The sequence below is a fragment of the Hipposideros armiger genome, unplaced genomic scaffold (genome assembly GCF_001890085.2).
Source record: "Hipposideros armiger isolate ML-2016 unplaced genomic scaffold, ASM189008v1 scaffold_10, whole genome shotgun sequence".
NCBI lineage: Eukaryota > Metazoa > Chordata > Mammalia > Chiroptera > Hipposideridae > Hipposideros > Hipposideros armiger.
Window position 1 is genome coordinate 220,807 of NW_017731360.1, and position 22,108 is coordinate 242,914.

Genomic DNA, 22,108 nt, shown 5'->3' on the forward strand with positions numbered 1-22,108 from the left:
ACTCACTGTGGCTGCTGGCCGCTCACGCTGGCTGCTGGCTACATACGGTAGCCCATGGCAACCCACTGCAGCAGGGGCTGCAGCCTACGCCTTTGCCGGCAACTCACAGCAGCCCAGCTCCAGGTTGAGCTGTTGTTCAGCATCTTAACTGTGGAGGGCAGTGTCACTGGCCCTCATATGTGGGATCCGAACCGGGGCCCTCTGGCGTCCCAAGCCAGTTCTTAACCAACGCGCCACTGGCTGGCCCACTTCTCTGTTTCTTAAAATACAGTGCCAAGTGTTCCACCGCCGTGTACATTTCCCCTCAATGTTGCAACACTGATACCTACATATGTACATGCACACATGTCTGTACATACAGAAACACACATGCATGCATTTATATATACAGTGCACATACGAGGTCTAACAATTAAGTTCACGAACTCATCCTAGAAAAAGTGCTACATATCTTATTGTTGAATACAGTATGGTCACCTTCGAAATATTCTCCTTGGGAAGCTATGCACTGACGCCAGCGCCCAGTCCACCCTTCAAAGCAATTTTGGAACTCTTTTTCTGGAATGGCCATGAGAGCTGTTGTCATACTACCCTTGATGTCCTGAATGTCATCAAAATGTCTTCCTTTCAATATTTTCTTTATCTTCGGGTAAAGAAAGTCACTGGGGGCCAGATCAGGTGAGTAGGGAGGGTATTCCAATACAGTTATTTGTTTACTGGCTCAAAACTCCCTCACAGGCAGTGCCGTGTGAGCTGATGCATTGTCGTGATACAAGAGCCATGAATTGTTTGCAAAAAGTTCAGATTGTCTAACTTTTTCACGCAGCCTTTTCAGCACTTCCAAATAGTAAACTTGGTTAACTGCTTGTCCAGTTGGTACAAATTCATAATGAATAATCCCTCTGATATCAAAAAAGGTGAGCAACATCATTGCAACAATTCTGCGAACTTGATTGCCCGACCTCATATGTATGCATACGTAGGTATATGTATTATACCTATTATATGTATCTATTATACCTATTATATTATACCTATATATATCTATTAACAGGTCTAATATGATTCTTCATTATATACTACAGTCAAGGACATTGCCTGCCCTACCCACAGTCCTGCTCAAAGGTCAGCTCTTAAACAGCTGTGCTTTAGACCTGTGTCCATGGGCCATCGTGGGTTGAACAAGAATTAATCTTGAGGCTAACCTTTGACCTATGACATCACCTGCCACAAAACAATGTGCTGGGCCTATCAGAGGCTCCACTCAGGACTGGCCCTGCTTAGACAGGAGGCTGTGCCTGCAGTTGATGCTGGAAGGACCCTAGACAGAAGCCATTCGGGAGAGTTTGGGTCATGACAAGTCACAGCCCTGAGGTGCAGAGCCATAAGACACATGAAAGCTCTGCGAACAGAGGGGGAAAGCGCGGACGAGGAAGCAACAGAGCAGACAGGAGCGGGCAGGTGACCGTCATCAACACGCGCTGAAGTGAAGCTTCACAGCCGGCTGACACATGGGGATGGCCTCCGGGCCTGTGTGTGCCGCTGCCCTGTCTGTTCTTTGGAGAGCTATGTCCACTGAGGGGCCAGGGGGCTGATTGGTCCCCTGAGGCTGTGTTCACTGTTTGATTTTCTTTGCGCATTTGCCTGTTCAAGGATCTCACTGGGGTCTCCTGGATGCGGAGACAATGACATATTATTAGATCAATTAGGCAAGTCCTCTCAGGGCACCACTGAGCCAGGCCTGTGTGGGCGCTGGGGAGCCCTTTGGACGCTCTCACAGGCCAGGTGAGCCTGACTGAAGATCGTTGGAAGCAGCTGATCCTAGGTTCCCATTTTACAGAAGCAGAAACTAATGCCCAGTGAAAGCAGTATCTATTCAAGGTCCTAAGCAATCTTCAACAGAGCCAGGACAATCCTATCCTTCCCCAGCAAACTGTGCAGAGGCCTGGCTGCGGGGGATGGCCAGGGGACTGACACCTGGTCTTCCAGAGATCCTAATCTGGGAGGTCTGGGAAAGGACCCTCTGCCCACCCCCCCCTTCCAGACCCGAGTGCCCCGTCCCATTCAGCTCTGCTTTTTGCTCAACCCAGTATTTGGGCAGGCTCCCTGCCTCCAGCCGGTTGCGAAAAGGCCCACGCTGTCTTGTTGGTGGCCCCTAGGTTGCCCAGCTCTGACAGGTCCCATTCCAGAAAGGCAGAGCTGGGAGCTGAGGAGCCTCTGGAGCCCAGGATCCCTGCCTGGTTGAAACCTTGGAGGGAATCCTAGGTGTGGACCAGGTCTGTTTTTGTCTCTTAGGTTGCTTCATCACATGAGGACGGGGAGCTCAACCCTTTTTCTTCTTTCTACTATCTTAACAGCTCTGTAACTTGTCTGCCCCTGGAAGCCTCTGCCTGTTCCACGCTGCTGCTGGAAAGTTCTCCTGACACACAGGGCACATCAGGTCCCCAGCCCCAGAAGCCCCCAAAGGTATCCCACTGTCCACTTGACATCCCATTCCAACTCCTACCCCTGGCCCAACAACCTGGTCATGGTCCCTTGCCACTTCCCCCCACTCCCACATACTGTCCCCTCAGTCAGCGCTGTCTCCCATCTCTCCATTCCAGTATCTGCCCCTTCCTTCCAGGTGAGACCCCAGTGAGGCCTCTCTGAAAGGCCTTTCTTGACCAGCTGTAATTTCTTGCTCTAGCTCACATGCTCATGACAATTGTGCGCCCCCTAGAGCGACACTGAGGGTGCACACTCCTTTACAAGCTTTGACCCTTGCCACACAAACTTTTATTTTTTTCTTCCTAGTCGTTCAGACTACGGATTCAAGATGAAATACGTCACAGCCCCTCTTGGATTATAAGGGAATATTAACAAGAGACCAGTTTGGGTTCTAAAACAGAGAGAAAGGATCTAAGAGTCTGTTCAGGTGAACGCAGGAACACTGTGAGTTAAGATGAAAAAACCCATCTAACTCCATCGGTTTCTAGAACGCCTCCTATCATAAACCGCAGCACTTGGCAATACACAGGTGGGCTGTTTATTTCTAGAGGAAACTTCCTGGTGGCATGCTAGCACCAACAGCCTCTCTCCCTTTGGTTGCTCCCATAACCAGGTCACTGTCCCACCGAGGCAGCCTTGCTTTCCTTCTAGGGACCATCTATTTAGCTATGACGAGGAAGCATATGGGGGGAGGAGGTGAGGCTACAGGGAAACAAAATTTAGCAACAAAATGAAAGGCCCCGGAAGAAAAGTCAGAGGGGCCAAAGGAAAAAAATTCTTTCATTCAGATAGCATGTCTTCTGATCACAAATTGACATTTATGTTTGTATGTTTTTCATAGCACTAGTAAAATGGTGTCTTAACTATACTCTTAGCTTATTCCCTCATCATTTCCTGCGCTACATTCATGATTTATTCATGAGGGAAGGCATTTCCACGAAATCCTTCCTGCGGGATCATCTCAAGCTACACAGATTTAACGTAAACATCGCAGTCCTCAGTGACTGTGGCAGAGCTTTCTTAGCACTCACGGAACACACAAAACAAACTTTTATGTTTTCCTTTTGTTTTAATTAAAGTCATACCCCTCACGAGAGAATAAAGTCTATGTGGGTGTAGAAAGTCTGAGATGCCAGGAGAAAACGGGTCAGCTGACTGCTTGTGAACAGGAGAAGTATAATTCCTGACTTCCTTTGGATGAAATCCTGGGAGGTGAAAATGAAGCGAGCCTCTGACCACGGTCTCCTTCCGGGTTAGGTCGCCACCTGCTGCATGGGCCTGAGATTAGGTGAGACAGCGAAGGCGCTGCCGGTGCTCTTTCTGATGTCCTCCACGGTCAGGCCTTCCCAGAGCTCAGTCAGCGTCAGTCCTTTCTTGTGAACGTCAAACACGGCTTTTTCCGTGATGATTCGGTCCACGCACCGCTTCCTAGTCAGGGGCATCGTGCATTTCTCCAAGATTGTGTGTTGATTGGCCTTGGTGCAGTGCTGCGAGACCACCACTTTGGTCTTGGGGCCGGACACCAAATCCATGGCACCCCCCATTCCCTTCACCTTCTTCCCGGGGGTCATCCAGTTAGCCAGGTCACCGTATTTGGAAACCTGCATGGCTCCTAGCATGGTTAGATGGATGTGCGCCCCTCGGATCATGGCAAATGAGTCATCGCTGAAGAAAAGCAGCCCCCAGGAAGGATGGTGACCGTTTGCTTCCCCGCGTTGATGATATCTGCATCAATCTCCTCTTTTAATGGAAATGGACTCCCAGGATTCCATTTTCACTGTGAAGGTGCAGTTACGTTGGGGCTGAGGTAGTTGCTGGCCAGAAGGGGGATCCCTACGCCCAAATTGGATACACGCCATCCTCAAACTCAAGAGCTGCCCGTTTGATGATTCGCACCCTTGGGTCATTCACAGACATGTCTTTTCCGTCTTCCTCTGTCCGGATTGTTAAATGCTTAATTATTTTCTCGTATTTGGCCCCCAGTATCACGCGATCTACATAAACATTAGGAACTTGGATGTCTTCCGGGGCAAACGACCCCACGTCTATAATTTCTTCCACCCCTACCACGGAGGTTTCTGCAGCCTTGCACATGGGCACGTTGAAATTCCTGGCGCTGCCCTTGAAGATGATGTTTCCTGCGCGGTCGGCCTTCCACCCTTTTACCAAAGCAAAATCCGCCGTGATGGCGTGCTCCAAAGGATCGTGTTCCCGGTGAAGCTCCCTCACCTCTCTGGGCTGACTCATGATGGCGGTGTGGCCATCCCGGTCGTACCTGATGGGGGCGCCTCCTCCCTGACCGAGGATCCCGTAGGCCGTGGGCGTGTAGAAGGCCGGCACCCCGGCCCCGCCCGCGAGGATGCGCTCGGCCCGGGTGCCCGGGGGCGTCAGCTCTAGCTCCGGCTCGCCCGCCCAGGACTGGTGCTCGCAGAGCGCGTTCTCGCCCACGCAGGAGCAGATGATGCGGTTGATCTGCTTAGTCGCCAGTAAAAGGCGCAGCCCGAAGTCGCCCGCCCCCGGTGCTGCGGACCACGATCAAGTCCTGTACGCGGGTCTTGAGCAGCGCCCCGATCAAGCTTTCCGGAATCCCACAGAGCCCGAAGCCGCCGACCATGATTTTCGCCCCATCCGAAATGTCCTTCACGGCCTCCACGGGATCCGTGTAGAACTCGGCGCGCGCACGAGCGCTCGTGGGGAAGCCGCAGACGCCGCGGTTGACCCGCGCGGGCCCGGAGCCGCCAGTGGGCACATGGCCCCCCGGCGCTGAGTTCAGGAGCCGCAGGGCGGCCATCGTCTGCTCCGTCTGCTCCGGTTCTGGCTTGTCCGCCAGGGAAAGGCGTGGGGGTGGGGAGGGAGGGGGGGGTGTGGCTGGTGCGCCCCGGGCCGCGAGTCACAAAGCAGGGCAGCGACGAGCCGGCCTGCTGGTCCCCCCACGCCGTCCGGCTTTTGTCTCTGACCCACCCAAGGGCACCAGAGGCGCTGAGCCGTCTGTCCCGGGAACGGCGGGCGGCGGCGGGACCTGTCCCGGGGACTGTCCGCCCCGACACGGAGGGAGTCTCGACCGCGCTGCCTGCTCGGGTCTGGGGCGCAAGTAGGCCCCGAGTCCGTGCCACTCAGGGAAAGAAGACTCGGCTGTCGGTCCCCTTCCTGCTCCATCACTTCGCTCCTTCCCAAGGAGACTTGCTCCAGTCCCTCGGCTCTAATCCACTTATATGTCAGTGGTTCCCACGCCTGTGTCTCCAGCACCCATCTCTCCTGGAATAACACTTCATGGACACCTGCCAAGCTCTCAGTGATATCAGCCCCAGAGAGAACTCCTTTTTTCCTACCTCAAACCTACCCCTCCTGTATTTTCCCCCAATTCAGGCAAAAAGGGAAAAAAAAAATCCACTGGCTGCATCCACGCTATCCATGATCCCTCTATACACTTTTCTCCATTTCCACTGCTACCAACAAGCCCCTCACAGCGCTCACCTGGACACTGGGTCCTGAACTCTCTGGTTCACTTCATTTTTGTCCTCACAGTTCATACATCCTACCGAGGTCATAGGGGTGTTTATTTTATACATAAGATAAAGTTTTTACTTAACAATAGTTGAAATTTACAGAAAAATTGCGAAGATAGTGTAGAGTTCCCATATACCCAAACATAGTGTCCCCCAGGACATGTTAACATTTAAATTACTGTGGTATATAATATGGTATATATGCCACAACTAATGAACCAATATTGGAATCTTATTTACTAAACACCCCGATTTATTCAGATTGCATTATCTTCTCCAAAGTCCTCTTTCGCTTCCAGGATCCCATCCAGGATCCCACATTACATTGAGATGTCTTGTCTCCATAGGCCTTTCCTGGGCTGTGACAGTTTCTCAGGCTTTCCTTGTTTTTGATGACCCTGACAGTTTTGAGAGGTACGTGTCAGGCGTTCTGTAGGACGTCCTTCACTTGGGTTTGTCTGATGTTTTTCTCATTGGTAGAAAGGTAGAAAGGTAGAATTGGTAGAAAGGGGTTTGGGAGAAGATGCACCAAGGAGCAGTGCCGTTCTCATCCCATCCTATCCAGGGTACACAGGAGCCACATGACTTATTCACGGGAACCTTGATCACCTGGCTGAGGTGGTGCTGGCCAGCTGTGTCCACCAATAAGTTACCGCCCCGCCCTGCTCCATACTGTCCTTCTGGGAAGTCAGTCACTGAGCGTAACCCACACTGAAGGCGTGGGAGTGGTGCCACACCTCCTTGAGGGGGGTGTCTCAGAGGGGTCTTCTGTAAAAACCTGAATCAGATCCTGCCATCCTCCACTGCTATTAAATTCAAGTGCTCCCTAGAAACTCCACCCCTTGCCCTGGTTTATCGTAACTCAGAATGCCCCTGCCTGACTCTCTCAATCTCCTCTCCTCCCAACCTCTCCCTGGCCAGCTCTGCTCCGGCCATGGCGGCCCCTGCTGTAGTCTAACACGCCAGTCCTGTGCCCACTTTCATGCTTTCTATTCCCATTGCCTGGCATAAAGGAGGCTCTCCCCCTCAAATACCTGGTGATTGAATGAATGCATGAATCCTCCTTCTGCAGATGAGAAAACGGAGGTTTGGAAAGATGAGTAACCTGCCAAGGTTACAGAGTAGAAAGCTGCAGAGCTGGGATTCAAACCCAGAGCCTGAGGGTGTAACCGCTTCCCCTTGTGCCCTGCCCAGTACGGAAACTCCAAAAGTAGAAGGCGGCTCCACAGAGCAAGAATCGCCCATTTCTTGGGGAGAGAAAGCATGGAGTCACTCTCTTAGCAACTCCAATGTTGGTTCTGCAGAAGGACAGGAGGGAAACCACCGCTGGTCAGGGCCTCCTGCTGTCCGGAATCGTGGGAACCTTGCCCTCTTTATCCCACCGACCCTGCAGTGGGGAGGGCATTATCACCCCAGTGGCCAGATGAGAAAGGGGTGGGCTCCAGGCCAATTGAGGGGGCTCCAGCTGTGCCTGCTGCCAGTAGCCTTGGAGGAGCGCCCAGGAGAAGGTTCGCTGCCCGACCCGTCTTACCATCCTCCGTTTCCACATAGAGGCGGAGTCCCAGGTCCTTGTTACGGTTCAGCAACCAGCCGTCACTGGCTGCTGTCACATCCAACACCAGCCAGCCCTCGTCCCCGGCTTGGAGCGTCTGAAGATCCAAAAAGAACAAGTCAGACTCCCTGTGGATACGAAAAAACAATTAACCAAAGCCGGCACAGCTGCCTCCGCATTTCCAGTGCTGGGGGACCATTAGTGGGACATCAACCCTCCTGGCTCTGGGCTGGGCACCTGATGTGCTTTATCTCACTGATCTACCGCAGAAAGGTGTTACCGTGCCGGTGGACAGATGGGGAAACTGAGGCTTGGGAGCTCAATGACCCATCCAAGGTCCCACAGCCAGGACGGCAGGGTGGGCACTTGAAGCCATGAGTGATGCTGGGCCTCTCCCCAGGGTGCTGTGAGGGTGCGCTCCCAGGAAGCTCCCCTCTGTCCTCTGGGAAATGTCGTCCCCCGCCCCCCACCTGAGGGGCTGGGTCAGACACACTGACAGAGGCTTGACCGGGACTTGGGGTGCAGAGTAGGCACCTGTTGGCCCGCTCCCTGACCACCTCGAACATGCTGACGAGGAGGGTCCTGTTGAGTAAGTGGGTGCTGGGCAGCTTGTAAATCCGGAACTCAGCAGCTGTGACCGCCTCCCCTGCTGGGATCTGGGTCAGGTCAAAGCGGAACTCCTTCCAGTGGGGCTCCTGGTGGCCCAGGGTGCGGTCGAGCTCCACTGCAAGACAAAGCGTGTTGGCGCTCACTCCTGGTTCTGGGCTCAGGCTCTGGGGTGGCAGGGCCTGGTGGGAGCCAGGGACTTGGGCAGCAGGGAAGGGGGGCATTCCCTCCTTGGGGGATGGGCTTGGCCCCACGCTCTGCTCCCCGGGTGCTGAGAGGGCCCCATGAGGCCTGTAGTGAGGTGCCAAGCACAGCTCCCGGCACACGGTGGGTGCCAACAAGGGCAGCTTCCATTTCTGGCCACCAAGCCCCAAACCCAGCAGGCCCTGGCTCAGACCCCCTGCTGGCTCTGGGACCCACAGATGAGGCAGGGGACAGGTCTCTCTTCCGGGGAGGTGGACATCAGGCCCAAGGCAGAAAAGGGCTACGGTGGTGAGTAGGGATGACAGTGCATTTCAGAGTCTGCCGATGTGCATGGATGGCACGTGGGAAACAGCGAGTGCTCACAGCTGACATTAGAGCTGGGCCTTGAAAGGTAAGAGTGCATTTGCCACGATGTCATGGGAGAGGAACACTGCAGAGAAAGGACCAGCGTGAGCAACGGCCTAGAGCTGAGGGGTACACAGCACAGGCAGGAAAACAACAGCCAGGAAACACAGCAAAGGGCGAAACGATGTCAGGTTCCTCATGGAGCAAGGTCAGGGACGAAGGCGGGTCAGAGGGAGAGACAGAAAAGAACAAGAGGCAAGGCAGGAGTGACAGCTCCTGGAGAGGCCCTGCCAAGTGCTGGGGGAGTCGGAGGGTCCCATAGCATGGTGAAATCTGAGCAGGCTTCCAGGAGGAGGTGACATCTGAACTGGCCTTGTTGGACGGGACAGTCTCGGAGAATGGAGGGGTGGTGGGGAGGACGTTGTAGGCAGAGAGGACCTTGTATGCACAGGTTGGGGGTGCCAGAGCCACGCACATATCAGCAGTGTGGGGTATGGGTGTGAGCATAGCTATGACATGACTGCTGAGGACTGGAGCTCCGGCCTAGGGGTGTAGGCTGTGCCTCTGGCCAGTGGGGAGCAGGGGAGGGGGTGGTTGGAGTGGAGTGGAAGCTGAGGGTAGAGGTGAGAGTAAAGCACAGGTAGGAGGGGACCTGAGGCAGCAGGGGTGGGGGGTGCTGGTCCAACACTCTGGGCAAGAGGTCGTGGATGAGGAATAAATCCCACATTTCCCCAGGTGCCCGGAAATGCCCAGGACAGTATATTTAGGGCCATCTCACTTTAGTCTACTGTCACTTTCAAACACTAAAAATCTGTGTTTCCGGAGAGCAGGGGTGGGAGCCGTCCAGCGCCTTCCCCAAAACCCAACACTGAGATTTTAATTACATGTCTGTGAGTCTTTTTAAAACTTCTCTCTCAGGCTACTGGGCTCAGTGACCACAAGTCACCAGGCTGGTGGCAGAAGCGGATGTGGGGAGTACTTCCTGTCCTCGCGGCGGGGACCTGGTCCAGTGATGCACAAGCAAACAGCTGTGCTGGGTGGGGCCAGTGGACACACATGTTTGGGCAGGAGAAGATGAGCATTTCACCCCCAGGCCGGGGAGAAGAAATAGAACGTCCATTGTCCTTCAGGGCGCTGGACAGGCAGCAAATGACCCCCAAGGCCAGGCTGTTTCAGAGGCAACATGACACAGGTGGCATCGGGGTCCTGCTGCACAGGCACAGCGTGGAGGGCAGGGTTTGGCACCTTCTCTGAGTGATGCTCACCATGAATCTACACAGGATTCCCCTCCTCCCTACACACACACACACACACGCACACACTTTGGTGACAATTCCGGTGGATTCAGGGACCACACAGACCACCTCCATTGCGTAGCTGTGTAGGAATCCCTGATCTGCAGGATTGTCGGCTGTCATAGAGTGACACAGAGGATGAGGACGGGTCACTCCATCACACCCTTTGCCTGACCCTTCTCAAAGCATCAGTAAGTGCATCTGTCCCCAGGCACAGCGGGGGCTGACTCGTGGGTCCTGGGGCTCCCTGGGCATCTCTGTCTCATTTCAGTTGGATCCGGGGACTGAGGGAACAAACCACAAACCTGCCAGCTCTGTGTGGGCACAAAGCCATGCGGCCTCCCTCTCTTGAATCAAGAGAACCTTGTTCACCTGAACACACCCCAGTTCCAAACTTCCGTTCTGTAGGTTTGAAATCAATAAACCACCCAGTAGTTCCAGCACAGGAAACCGCCCACCCTGGCTCTTCCAGGCAAGCTCCAGAGGGTGGGAAACTTTTAGGAAGATAATGCTTTTCATCAGAAATTGATAACTTCCTGGAGGGCAGCATTAAATGCACCATTAAACTAGACATTACTGTAATGGGCCAAAGGGAGTGTCCCCTTTCATTGGTGGGACATCTTTTGGTGGATGTACATCTTTTCAGCGGTTGCCCCTTTGGGTTAGGAAAGATATTTCTCAGAAGCTGAGTGAGGAAAAGCATTTGCTGGGACCTGGGTTGGTCCCTATGGTAGTCCCCAGGCAGGTAGCACCCGCTTTAGCCACTAAACCATCACTGAGAAGCACAGATGCTCTGGCCTGTGGCTGGGGATCCTGGTCCTGAGCAGGTGCTTTCCCTGCGAGCTCCTCACCTGTGTAGTGGGGCCACGAGGAGCCCTTCCACACAGGGCTGTAAAGGACTTTGTAAAGAGCAGGGATTATGAGATAGGAGCAGTGGCCATGCCTTAGGAGCCGGGGAGGGGTAGTGACCTCTCATTTCATAATGTAATCGATGTAGCAAAGTGATGACATCTGCCATGTGTGAAACTCAAGAGCCCTGGGGTGTCAGGAGAAGGAGAGAGACACTTAGCATTCTTTTTTCTGAATAAAGTATGAAATGAAAGATTATATAACATCAGATGTATCGATTCAACTGAAAGGCATTTGGACAGCGTCTGAGGGCCTCCTTTTCACCCGCCTGACCTTTGTCAAGACATTGATCCTCTGGGCCTCAGCACCCACATCTGCAAAATGACCACCTGAGTGAAACTGTAAATGCAACTGTAAAAAGCCATGCTTGCTCTTGCAGCCAGGACTCAGTTATGGTCCAGCAAATGCCTCTAATACAGTATTCAGGAGCATTTTATTTTCAGTGTCCCTTCATGTCCAGGCTCCACCTTCCTCATAACCAGGGTCTGGAATCCCCCAAAGATGTCCAGGCTCGGAGAGGCAGCCCCTCCGCAATGCCACTAGGGCTGTCGCCCAAGTTCTGGCTCAGGCACAGAACAAAAATTGACCCTCTCTTCATGAAAGTGCTGAAGATTCCAAAACATCAGTGCTCAAGGGACAGAGATCACCACATACGTTCTCCTCCCATGTATGTACACATGTGGAGATGGAACCCAGGAGTCCTGACCCCCATCTGGGCACCTTCTATCGCAGTGGAGAGCCATCCACCATCTGATGCCGAAAGAACGGCGTAAAAACCAAGATGGACTTGGCCTGTCACTGCTCCTCACCCCACTGCTATTGTTAGATGGTCCACAGAGGAAATTTATGGGAAAGGCCAAGGTCTGTACAATGTGAATTTTCGGGTTTTCCCAGTAAAATTTTGCTGCCGGTTGTGGGGTTGGGAAGTTCATTCCCGGGTCCCCTGGCAGATTCAGACAGGCTGGGTGAGGGGTAGGGGTTGCTTCCTGCTTGGCCTATGTTCTGGATTCCGGCCATCTGAGATATGCCCTGCCCGGAATCCTCTCTCCGTGGTGGCACTGGAGGTGAAGGGAGCCACTGATGTTTGGAGCAAGGTTTCTGGGTAGTAAATTATTTCCCTCGTCTGCAACATCTGGGGCAGGGATGACTAATGGGGGGGGTCCCATAATTTCCCCTTTGGGTATGTGGGAGATGACTCCTGACTATGCTATCTTCTCATGTTCTGGAGGCTTTCTAGGAAAACTCATTTTGTTCTATTCATTTTTCTTGATCACATCCAGGAATAGTAATTCATTCAGTCAACACTATTTGAAAGCAGTGCTTATTGAGTGCAAGCCATGATTTAGGCATTGGGAAAGGTGCAGGCAACAAGACAGACCAGCCCTGCCCCCGGGGAGTTTACAGTGTAGCGGGGAAGTCAGGGCGCAAACAGGAAAGTAAACAAACAAGAGCATTGCAGGTGATGAGCGCTATGAAGGACATCAAAAGAGGGATGGCGCTCGGGCTAGTGCCGGGAGGGCGTGGGGGAGTCACTTTATGTTGAAATAATTTTAGATTATTTATGAATAGATGTATCTATAATAGACTTAGAGAAAAGTTGCTGCAAGAATAGTACGGACACTTCCCATAGGCTCTTTACCCAGGTTCCCCTGCGGTTGGCATCTTACACAAGCAAGCCACAGTGTAATGATCAAAACCAGGACACTGATATTGATGCAATACCACTAACTAAACTATAGGCTTTTCTTGAATTTTACCAGTTTCACCACGAATGTCCTTTCTTCTGTTCCAGGATTCAATCTAGGATCCCACATTCCATTTAGTTGTCTGGTGTCCTTGGTCTCCTCTGATCTGTAACAATTGCTAAGTCTTTCCTTGTTATTATTCTGTGGCATGTCCCTCGATGTGGATTTACATGATGTTTTTTCATGATTAGATTGAAGTTATGGATTTTGGAGAATACCACAGAAGTGACGTCCCCTTCTAAGCACATAAAATTGTAGGACAAAGCAAACAGTCAGTATATTAGTATTGTTAAGACTCAGTTATTCAGTGAAAAAGAAAACAGAAATATAAAATTCAAAAATTTAAATAAAAGCCTAAAATACTAAATTTGAACTGCAAAAATAGTCTGATGTCATGATTTTTTTTTCTCTTAGAAAATATTATTCCCTCCCTTTGTCCACTGAAAAAGCCCCTGAACAATGGCCACGCAGGGACAGTGGGAGCGGTAATGCTCAGAGCGCAGTCTCAGAACACACTCCACTACAGGGCACAGGGCTCTTGGAGAACCAGCCGATTTCCCACTCAGGGCAGGAAATGCATGAGCAAAGCCTGGACCATACCAGAAATGAGGAAGCTGTCAGAAATTCCTAGGAAGGAGTTAAAGTACTCAGAAGCCAAACTGAAGAGGCTTCGTAACGGTCAAAGAAGGGACAATTTGAGCACCGTAGAGAATAGCAACTACAGCCGATTGAAACTCATCACATATGTTAATGTCTATTAGTTCATCATCACCCTCATCATAAAACATCGGTCTTTTTTTAGACAGGAGTTCTCACTCCTGGCACTATCGATATTCTGGGACAAATACTCTTTGCTGTGGGGGACTGTCCTGTGTATAATAGAAGATTTAGCAGCATCCCCAGCCTCTACCCACTAGATGCCACTGACACCACTGTCCCCTCCCCAGCTGTGACAACCAAAACTGTTTCCAGATATTGCCAAACGTCTCTTGTGAGGTTGAGAACGACTGCCTTGGTGAATAATCAATTCATTATTCTAAAACCTGGTAAATGAGGGGGAAAAGGAGTCAATCTGGAGGAGGAAAAGGAGCCCTGCATGTTTCGGAAACATCCAGGAGGCTGGTGGGGCTGAAATCTAGTGGTCTAGGGGCGAGGTGTCCAAAGTGGGTCTAGAGCAGCAGGCAAGGGCAGTTCACACGCAAGCAATTCCGTTTCTCAGTCCTCAATAACTCAGCACAGTGATTCAAAGGATCTCTTTGACTTAGCAAGAATTTGATGAAGTTCAACTGCTGCTGATGCCGGGACGGTGCATGACCTTGTGAGGTGGGTTGGAAGCCCCCTGGAGTTTCCTGTGGCTAACAGAGACTTGACAGACAGCTCTATGGACCCAGGCCAGGGCCCGGGACAGACGATGCCACCACTGCTTCCACAGATACCTTATTTTCTACAAAGCTCCCCTTGAAAAAACACTCCAAGTGTTTACTTTCTTAATTCCCTTCCTTGGCTGCAGGAAAATACAGAATCGCAGGACCTTCTCCTCCAGGCCCCGATTAAAGAACCTCCGGGTCCCACATTTGCGGGAAGGGCCCCCTGGGGGCAGGAGGCAGCCCCCACTTCTGCCTTTCCACTTCTGAGGCCTGTGCCCACCACCTACAGGCTACACCTCCAGATGCCACACCCTGCGTCCACCAGCCTGACACCAGCAAAGGCTTCAACTATTTTTGTGCCCTGGACAAAATGTAGAGTCATCCAGGCAACCCAAATCTGTCTTGTTTCTGACCGAAAAGTAAGACTTTAAAAGACCCTGTTCCTCGAGCTCAGAGCAGCTAAGAGAATAGAATCTTCTGTGTTCGTCCATCCTTCCTGCCCTCAATCCTTCCCCAGGAGGGGCCTAAACTCGGCTCTGCATTCCAGGCCCCCTGAGCCGGCCCATCTCATGCACATGGCCTCCTGGCCTCCTGGCTGCCAACAGCCTCCCCAGGTCCTCCTCGAGCCGCTCTCTCCTGGCTGGCCCCCCTCCCACCGTGTCTAAGGCGGCTTTCCTCTCAGCGCAGCTGTGAAAGCCCCTTGTCCTCCTCTGACCCCACACAGATCAGCCTGCAGATCTCGCCCTTTCACACACCCCAGGGGCCTCTGTCCCTGGTTCATCTGCCCCGCTGGACGGTGAGCAATTTGAGGGCAGGGACTAGACAATGTGGGGTGGAAACTAGAGGCTCTCACAGGTCCACTTATTAAGCCCCCTGTGTTCCAGGGGCTCAGAGGGGAGGCCCCAGCCCCTTCTCCCCAAGGGCTCCTGGTCCCCAGGACAGTGGCTCCGTGCCCAGCATCCACAGGTCCTTGGGTAAGGGCAGCGCTGCTGGTCTGGTGGTGGCTTCCACGTCCCAGCGTGTCTCCATCAGAGGCCACCCATGTTTTCACTTTGCCGTGGGACTTGCCTGGCCCCTGAGGTCGAGACCAGGCTCCCCCAGGGCCCTGGAGGCGGACGGGCTGGGCCTGTCTGGCTGGTCCTGCCGGTGACGGAGGTCGAGGGGCCCACTTGAGGCCTAAAACAAGGCCCGGGTCCCCACGGCCTGGGCAGGCCCTCAGGGGAGCCACAGAATTGATCACCTATCAATTCTGCATCCCAAAGGGCTTCCTCCCACCCAGAAATCTCAGCGCTGCCGAGAACAGGCCCACAGCTTCATTTCTGAGGTATTTTTAGCGAGTTCCCATTACTGACTTTTTTCAGAGCTGTTTCCATAAATGGCTCTGCACTCATAATTACTGGTCGGGGCCTCAGACGGTTTCAGACCCCAAATTAAAAGGGAACACCCGCGCAGTCCACCACATCAAGCCTGCCAAGGCCAAAAATAGACCCAAGAGATGTGAGCAAGAAGGATGCGCTTCCTCCACTTCCAACCCCGAGGGAGAAGTGACCTGTGGGCGTTTTCCAGAAAGATGTGGCCTGGGTGACACATCTCTCTCTCCCGGGGGATGAGTTCCTGTGAGGAGGCAGGCTGGGTGTACCTCCTGCCCCGTGCCTCACCCCTGGAGGAGCGCCCATCAGGAGGCTGGGAGGGGGCACATTCTTGAGTCAGAGCTGGAATGGCCTTCCGGGCAACCGTGCACAGAGGGGAAACTGAGGCCCAGAAGGGGCAGAGACTTGCCAGGGGTCACGTGTCAGGTTAGGGGCCCTTTAATGTGGACTTTCTGACTCGGAGCCGGTGCAAAATGAGTGGCCCTCGAGCTCCTCTCGGCGGCAATACTGAGATGAGGGGGTCACCTGTCTTCAGGCTCTTCTGTCAGCAGGTGCCCCGAGAATGCCTGCCGAAGCCCCCTTCCTCCTGGGGGGCAGGGCCCTGAGGGGACCTGGGGTCCCAGGGACATGCTGCGCCCATCGTCGGCTTCCGAGAAAACAGGAAGGGCTGGCCCTGCTGTGCCCCACTGACCAGGCCAGGCTCCTTCACGTGGTCCCCCTGCCTCCCGCTGAATTCCTTTCCTCCACTGAATTCCTTTCCTCCACGCAGAGGTTGGGGGTGCACAGCGGGTGGGGTGGGTCATGAAGAGTCAGATTCAGTCCCTGTTCTCAGGTGACTCATAGTTTCCTGGGGAGGAGGAGAGAGAGGGACTAGTGCCCCTGAATCTGCAGGCAGAAAGCGACTAGAATCCCCAGAGAAACACACAGTGGAGCACTGGGCTCTGAGCACGGAGGGAGCCGTCTCTTTGGGAGGAGTAGGAGGTGGGAGGAGTCAGATCTATGGAAACTCTTGCCCACCTCCTTTGAAAAGCAGGAATGGAGGTGAGTATACTCTATGTGGAGGGTACACATGAGCGAAGGCACTGAAGTAGGATGTAATGTATCTGCTCCCGTTTTCTAAGTTCCTACCATGTGGCGGGCATCAGCTGGCCTCACTGAGCATTTTTCTTAGTCTTCCACAACCCTGGAGGGTAGGCCTTAGACACCTTAAAGGTGTCTTAAAGGTGAGGCCAGAGACTTTAGAACAGCGATTCTCAACCTGTGGGGCGTCGCGACCCCTTTGGGGGTCGAACGACCCTTTCACAGGGGTCGCCTAAGACCATCGGAAAACACATATTTTCGATGGTCTTAGGAACCGAGACACCGCTCCTCTATCCGTCTCCATGCTTCAAGACAAAATTTCATTTATTTGTAATTAGAAATAAATATTTCACAATATATAATTACATATTGTTTTTGTGATTAATCACTATGCTTTAATTATGTTCAATTTGTAACAATGAAAATACATCCTGCATATCAGATATTTACATTACGATTCATAACAGTAGCAAAATTACAGTTATAGAGTAGCAACGAAAATAATTTTATGGTTGGGGGTCACCACAACATGAGGAACTGTATTAAAGGGTCGCGGCATTAGGAAGGTTGAGACCCGCTGCTTTAGAAGGAAGCTGTGTAATGTCTCACAGTTCCCAAGTGGCAGAGTCAGGCTAAGCATCCAGGTTTAATATATCCACAGAAAGATGTGCACAAGGATGCTCAGAGCAGCTTTATTCAAACCCCAAACTGGAAACAAGCCAAACATCCATTAATAAGAACAGATAAATATGCTATCGTCATGCAATGTGATGGAACTCATGTCTAAAAAAGAACTACAGATACATCATGGATGACTCTCAGAAAAGTTATGTGGAATGAAAAACTAGACACAAGTGTATGTACTTTATGATTCCATTTACACAAAGTTGAAGCGACAGACCAAATGAATGTATGATGACAGAAATCAAAAGTGGCTGCCTGAGGGGATTGGCGGGTAGGAGTGGGACTCCCAGGGCACTCATGTTATATGTTGCTGCGTGGTTTGAATTTTGTATAATGAGCATGTGTTATCTCTATAAACCCCAAAACAATAAAGACACTTTAAAAACAAGATTTTCAGTTTACAACATACATTCAATACAGTCCAATTCAGCAGCACTTACTGGACCTAATGATGAGCCATGCCTCGGGCTGGGAGGAGAGGCACCTTCTATGTAGGAGAAAAGCAGAGGGTGTCCAGGCCGGGAGACCACCTGCTGTGTGGCCTTGGGAAAATCACCTAACTTCTCTGAGCCTCAGTCTCCTTTTTAAAACAAAGATGTGACAGTAACTGTGAGATGCAAATGAAGGAACAGATGTGGAGGTTCTGTGGTCATCAGATGTGGTCATCATCTCACATGATCCCTGAGCAGCCCCATAGGTGGGGACCGTGAGCGTCTCCGTTTTACAGAAGTGGAAACTGAGGCTCCAAGAGGAGGACGGGAAAGTTAAAATTACACTGAGAGTAGGTGGTGGAGCCAAGTGCAAATTCTGTCTGTCTGAGTCCAGGTCAGAAATCCCAACCCTGATCCTGTCTGTCCTTCCATTGTCTATGCCCTCTCAGTTTCCGGATAGGGAGTGTCACTGTCTAGACCACTTGACAATCATCTTTATGGCTTCTGTATTGGTTCTTTTTCTCTCCAACTAGCAGGTCAGCTCCATGAGAGCAGGGACCTTGTTTTGTTCACTGTCACATCCCAGTAGCTAAGAACTGTGGCTGACACAGAGCAGGTACCACATGACTATTTATTGAATGAATTAATAAAAAAATGAAAATCCCTAGTAAAGAATCAAAAAAGGTGANTGGGGCTCCTGGTGGCCCAGGGTGCGGTCGAGCTCCACTGCAAGACAAAGCGTGTTGGCGCTCACTCCTGGTTCTGGGCTCAGGCTCTGGGGTGGCAGGGCCTGGTGGGAGCCAGGGACTTGGGCAGCAGGGAAGGGGGGCATTCCCTCCTTGGGGAATGGGCTTGGCCCCACGCTCTGCTCCCCGGGTGCTGAGAGGGCCCCATGAGGCCTGTAGTGAGGTGCCAAGCACAGCGCCCGGCACACGGTGGGTGCCAACAAGGGCAGCTTCCATTTCTGGCCACCAAGCCCCAAACCCAGCAGGCCCTGGCTCAGACCCCCTGCTGGCTCTGGGACCCACAGATGAGGCAGGGGACAGGTCTCTCTTCCGGGGAGGTGGACATCAGGCCCAAGGCAGAAAAGGGCTACGGTGGTGAGTAGGGATGACAGTGCATTTCAGAGTCTGCCGATGTGCGTGGATGGCACGTGGGAAACAGCGAGTGCTCACAGCACACATTAGAGCTGGGACTTGAAAGGTAAGAGTGCATTTGCCACGATGTCATGGGAGAGGAACATTGCAGAAAAAGGACCAGCGTGAGCAACGGCCTAGAGCTGAGGGGCACACAGCACAGGCAGGAAAACAACAGCCAGGAAACACAGCAAAGGGTGAAACGATGTCAGGTTCCTCATGGAGCAAGGTCAAGGACGAAGGCGGGTTAGAGGGAGAGACAGAAAAGAACAAGAAGAGGCAAGGCAGGAGTGACAGCTCCTGGAGAGGCCCTGCCAAGTGCTGGGGGAGTCGGAGGGTCCCATGGCATGGTGAAATCTGAGCAGGCTTCCAGGAGGAGGTGACATCTGAACTGGCCTTGTTGGACGGGACAGTCTTGGAGAACGGAGGGGTGGTGGGGAGGACGTTGCAGGCAGAGAGGACCTTGTATGCACAGGTTGGGAGTGCCAGAGCCATGCACATATCAGCAGTGTGGGGTATGGTGTGAGCATAGCTATGACATGACTGCTGAGGATTGGAGCTCCGGCCTAGGAGTGTAGGCTGTGCCTCTGGCCAGTGGGGAGCCAGGGTTTGGGGCAGCAGGGGAGGGGGTGGTTGGAGTGGAGTGGAAGCTGTGGGTAAAGGTGAGAGTAAAGCACAGGTAAGAGGGGACCTGAGGCAGCAGGGGTAGGGCGTGCTGGTCCAACACTCTGGGCAAGAGGTCGTGGATGAGGAATAAATCCCACATTTCCCCAGGTGCCCGGAAATGCCCAGGACAGTATATTTAGGGCCATCTCACTTTAGTCTACTGTCACTTTCAAACACTAAAAATCTGTGTTTCCGGAGAGCAGGGGTGGGAGCCGTCCAGCGCCTTCCCCAAAACCCAACACTGAGATTTTAATTACATGTCTGTGAGTCTTTTTAAAACTTCTCTCTCAGGCTACTGGGCTCAGTGACCACAAGTCACCAGGCTGGTGGCAGAAGCGGATGTGGGGAGTACTTCCTGTCCTCGCGGCGGGGACCTGGTCCAGTGATGCACAAGCAAACAGCTGTGCTGGGTGGGGCCAGTGGACACACATGTTTGGGCAGGAGAAGATGAGCATTTCACCCCCAGGCCGGGGAGAAGAAATAGAACGTCCATTGTCCTTCAGGGTGCTGGACAGGCAGCAAATGACCCCCAAGGCCAGGCTGTTTCAGAGGCAACATGACACAGGTGGCATCGGGGTCCTGCTGCACAGGCACAGCGTGGAGGGCAGGGTTTGGCACCTTCTCTGAGTGATGCTCACCATGAATCTACACAGGATTCCCCTCCTCCCTACACACACACACACACACGCACACACTTTGGTGACAATTCCGGTGGATTCAGGGACCACACAGACCACCTCCATTGCGTGGCTGTGTAGGAATCCCCGATCTGCAGGATTGTCGGCTGTCATAGAGTGACACAGAGGATGAGGACGGGTCACTCCATCACACCCTTTGCCTGACCCTTCTCAAAGCATCAGTAAGTGCATCTGTCCCCAGGCACAGCGGGGGCTGACTCGTGGGTCCTGGGGCTCCCTGGGCATCTCTGTCTCATTTCAGTTGGATCCGGGGACTGAGAGAACAAACCACAAACCTGCCAGCTCTGTGTGGGCACAAAGCCATGCGGCCTCCCTCTCTTGAACCAAGAGCACCTTGTTCACCTGAACACACCCCAGTTCCAAACTTCCGTTCTGTAGGTTTGAAATCAATAAACCACCCAGTAGTTCCAGCACAGGAAACCGCCCACCCTGGCTCTTCCAGGCAAGCTCCAGAGGGTGGGAAACTTTTAGGAAAATAATTTTCATCAAAAATTGTTGAAATTTCCTGAAGCGTGGAACTGGGTAAACTCGTTTATCAGACTGTCAGTGGGGAGGGTGGGAAGAGGACACCTGTGGATTTGCAGCTTTTTCAGTGGCGATAGCTTTGAGTTCAGAGAGATGTTTCCCAGAAGTGGTGTTCTGGGGGAGCATTTTCTGACCCCTCTATCTCCTTGTTAACTGTGCAGACCAAGTCGGCTTTCGCCAGGCAGCTTTAGGCAGCTTGGAAAGACCGCTCTGGCCAGCGGTCACTGCAGGACCTGGCCCTGCACCAACCAGGCACGCACTTCCCCTCTTGGCCTCGTCTCCTCCTCTGTGAACTAGGAATAAGGACGCTGCCCAGCTTTCCTCACGGGGCCATGGACAGCTCTGCAAACAGTCAGCCAATGGACTGGCTGGGGTGGCCATTCAATAGGAGTTCAGGATGGGCCAAACTTTGTGCCAAGATACAGTGAGAAGGCCATGTCAGAAATTCCAAGGCCATGGAAGGAGGGAAGGGGAGGCTCTGAATAATGTTTTTCTAAATCAATGTACTCATTTGCAAATTTATTTATTCATTAATTTATCAAGTTCAATTTACACACAAATGTATCAAGTTCTTACTGTGTGTAAGACTGTTCTAGACACTGGGGATACAGGAGTAAACAAGACCGATAAGTCAGGTCTTTGCACTCATGGAGTTTATAGTCTAATGGGGGAGACAGAATATAAACAACAGCCAAAAAAAAAGTAAAATAAGGGATGTCACAGGTATTGTGTGTGAAATATAGAGGGTTATGGGCTCAAGAGTAATGGGAAAGTGTGCAGGGTGCTTTCATAGGGTGGTCAGTATGGCATTTTTTTGAGAAAGAAATAGGTAAGCGTAGCCACGAGCATTCTGAAGGAAAGCTGTGGAGAGGAATCTAACAATATCCTCTTGCAACACCCTAGCAAACACATATGAATTCACCCTTTGACTTGATAATCCCAAGGACACAATGGCAAAAATATGAGCAGACAAAGTTATGACTGGCTCAATAGGGTCCTCTAAATGTTTATTTTCCACAAAATTATAAAAGCTGCCAAAAATGTTCAAACACTGAACCAGCTTCTGTCTGAAGAAGCAACAGATGAATTTAGTTCCTGTATCGCCTTAATGTGGCTTCTGGAACAATAAACAATCATGAATCACGGCGGGATAATGGGACTGTGGGCCTTCTCCTCCAGACCCCGATCAAACAACCTCCGATGAAACAATCTCCGGGTCCCACATTTGCGGGAAGGGCCCCCTGGGGGCAGGAGGCAGCCCACACTTCTGCCTTTCCACTTCTGAGGCCTGTGCCCACCACCTACAGGCTACACCTCCAGATGCCACACCCTGCGTCCACCAGCCTGACACCAGCAAAGGCTTCAACTATTTTTGTGCCCTGGACAAAATGTAGAGTCATCCAGGCAACCCAAATCTGTCTTGTTTCTGACCGAAAAGTAAGACTTTAAAAGACCCTGTTCCTCGAGCTCAGAGCAGCTAAGAGAATAGAATCTTCTGTGTT

At 52.2% G+C, this 22,108-nt stretch overlaps 2 protein-coding genes across 2 annotated transcripts in view; both read right to left on the reverse strand.

Annotated features, from left to right (window-relative positions):
• LOC109390927 (bone morphogenetic protein 8B) overlaps positions 1 to 22,108 on the reverse strand; it is a 57,005-nt gene that overhangs the window by 26,150 nt on the left and 8,747 nt on the right. Inside the window, exons 2-3 of the mRNA XM_019658015.1 lie at positions 8,080 to 8,269; positions 7,525 to 7,673 (exon numbers count right to left, since the gene is read on the reverse strand). Coding sequence (XP_019513560.1) covers positions 7,525 to 7,673; positions 8,080 to 8,269 — 339 coding nt within the window. The remainder of the gene's footprint in view (positions 1 to 7,524; positions 7,674 to 8,079; positions 8,270 to 22,108) is intronic.
• Positions 3,472 to 5,328, reverse strand: OXCT2 (3-oxoacid CoA-transferase 2). The gene is given in 6 exon segments (XM_019658001.1): positions 3,472 to 4,165; positions 4,168 to 4,245; positions 4,248 to 4,276; positions 4,278 to 4,335; positions 4,338 to 5,005; positions 5,007 to 5,328. Coding segments are annotated over 6 exon segments (1,530 nt in total). The 5' UTR covers positions 5,279 to 5,328; the 3' UTR covers positions 3,472 to 3,740.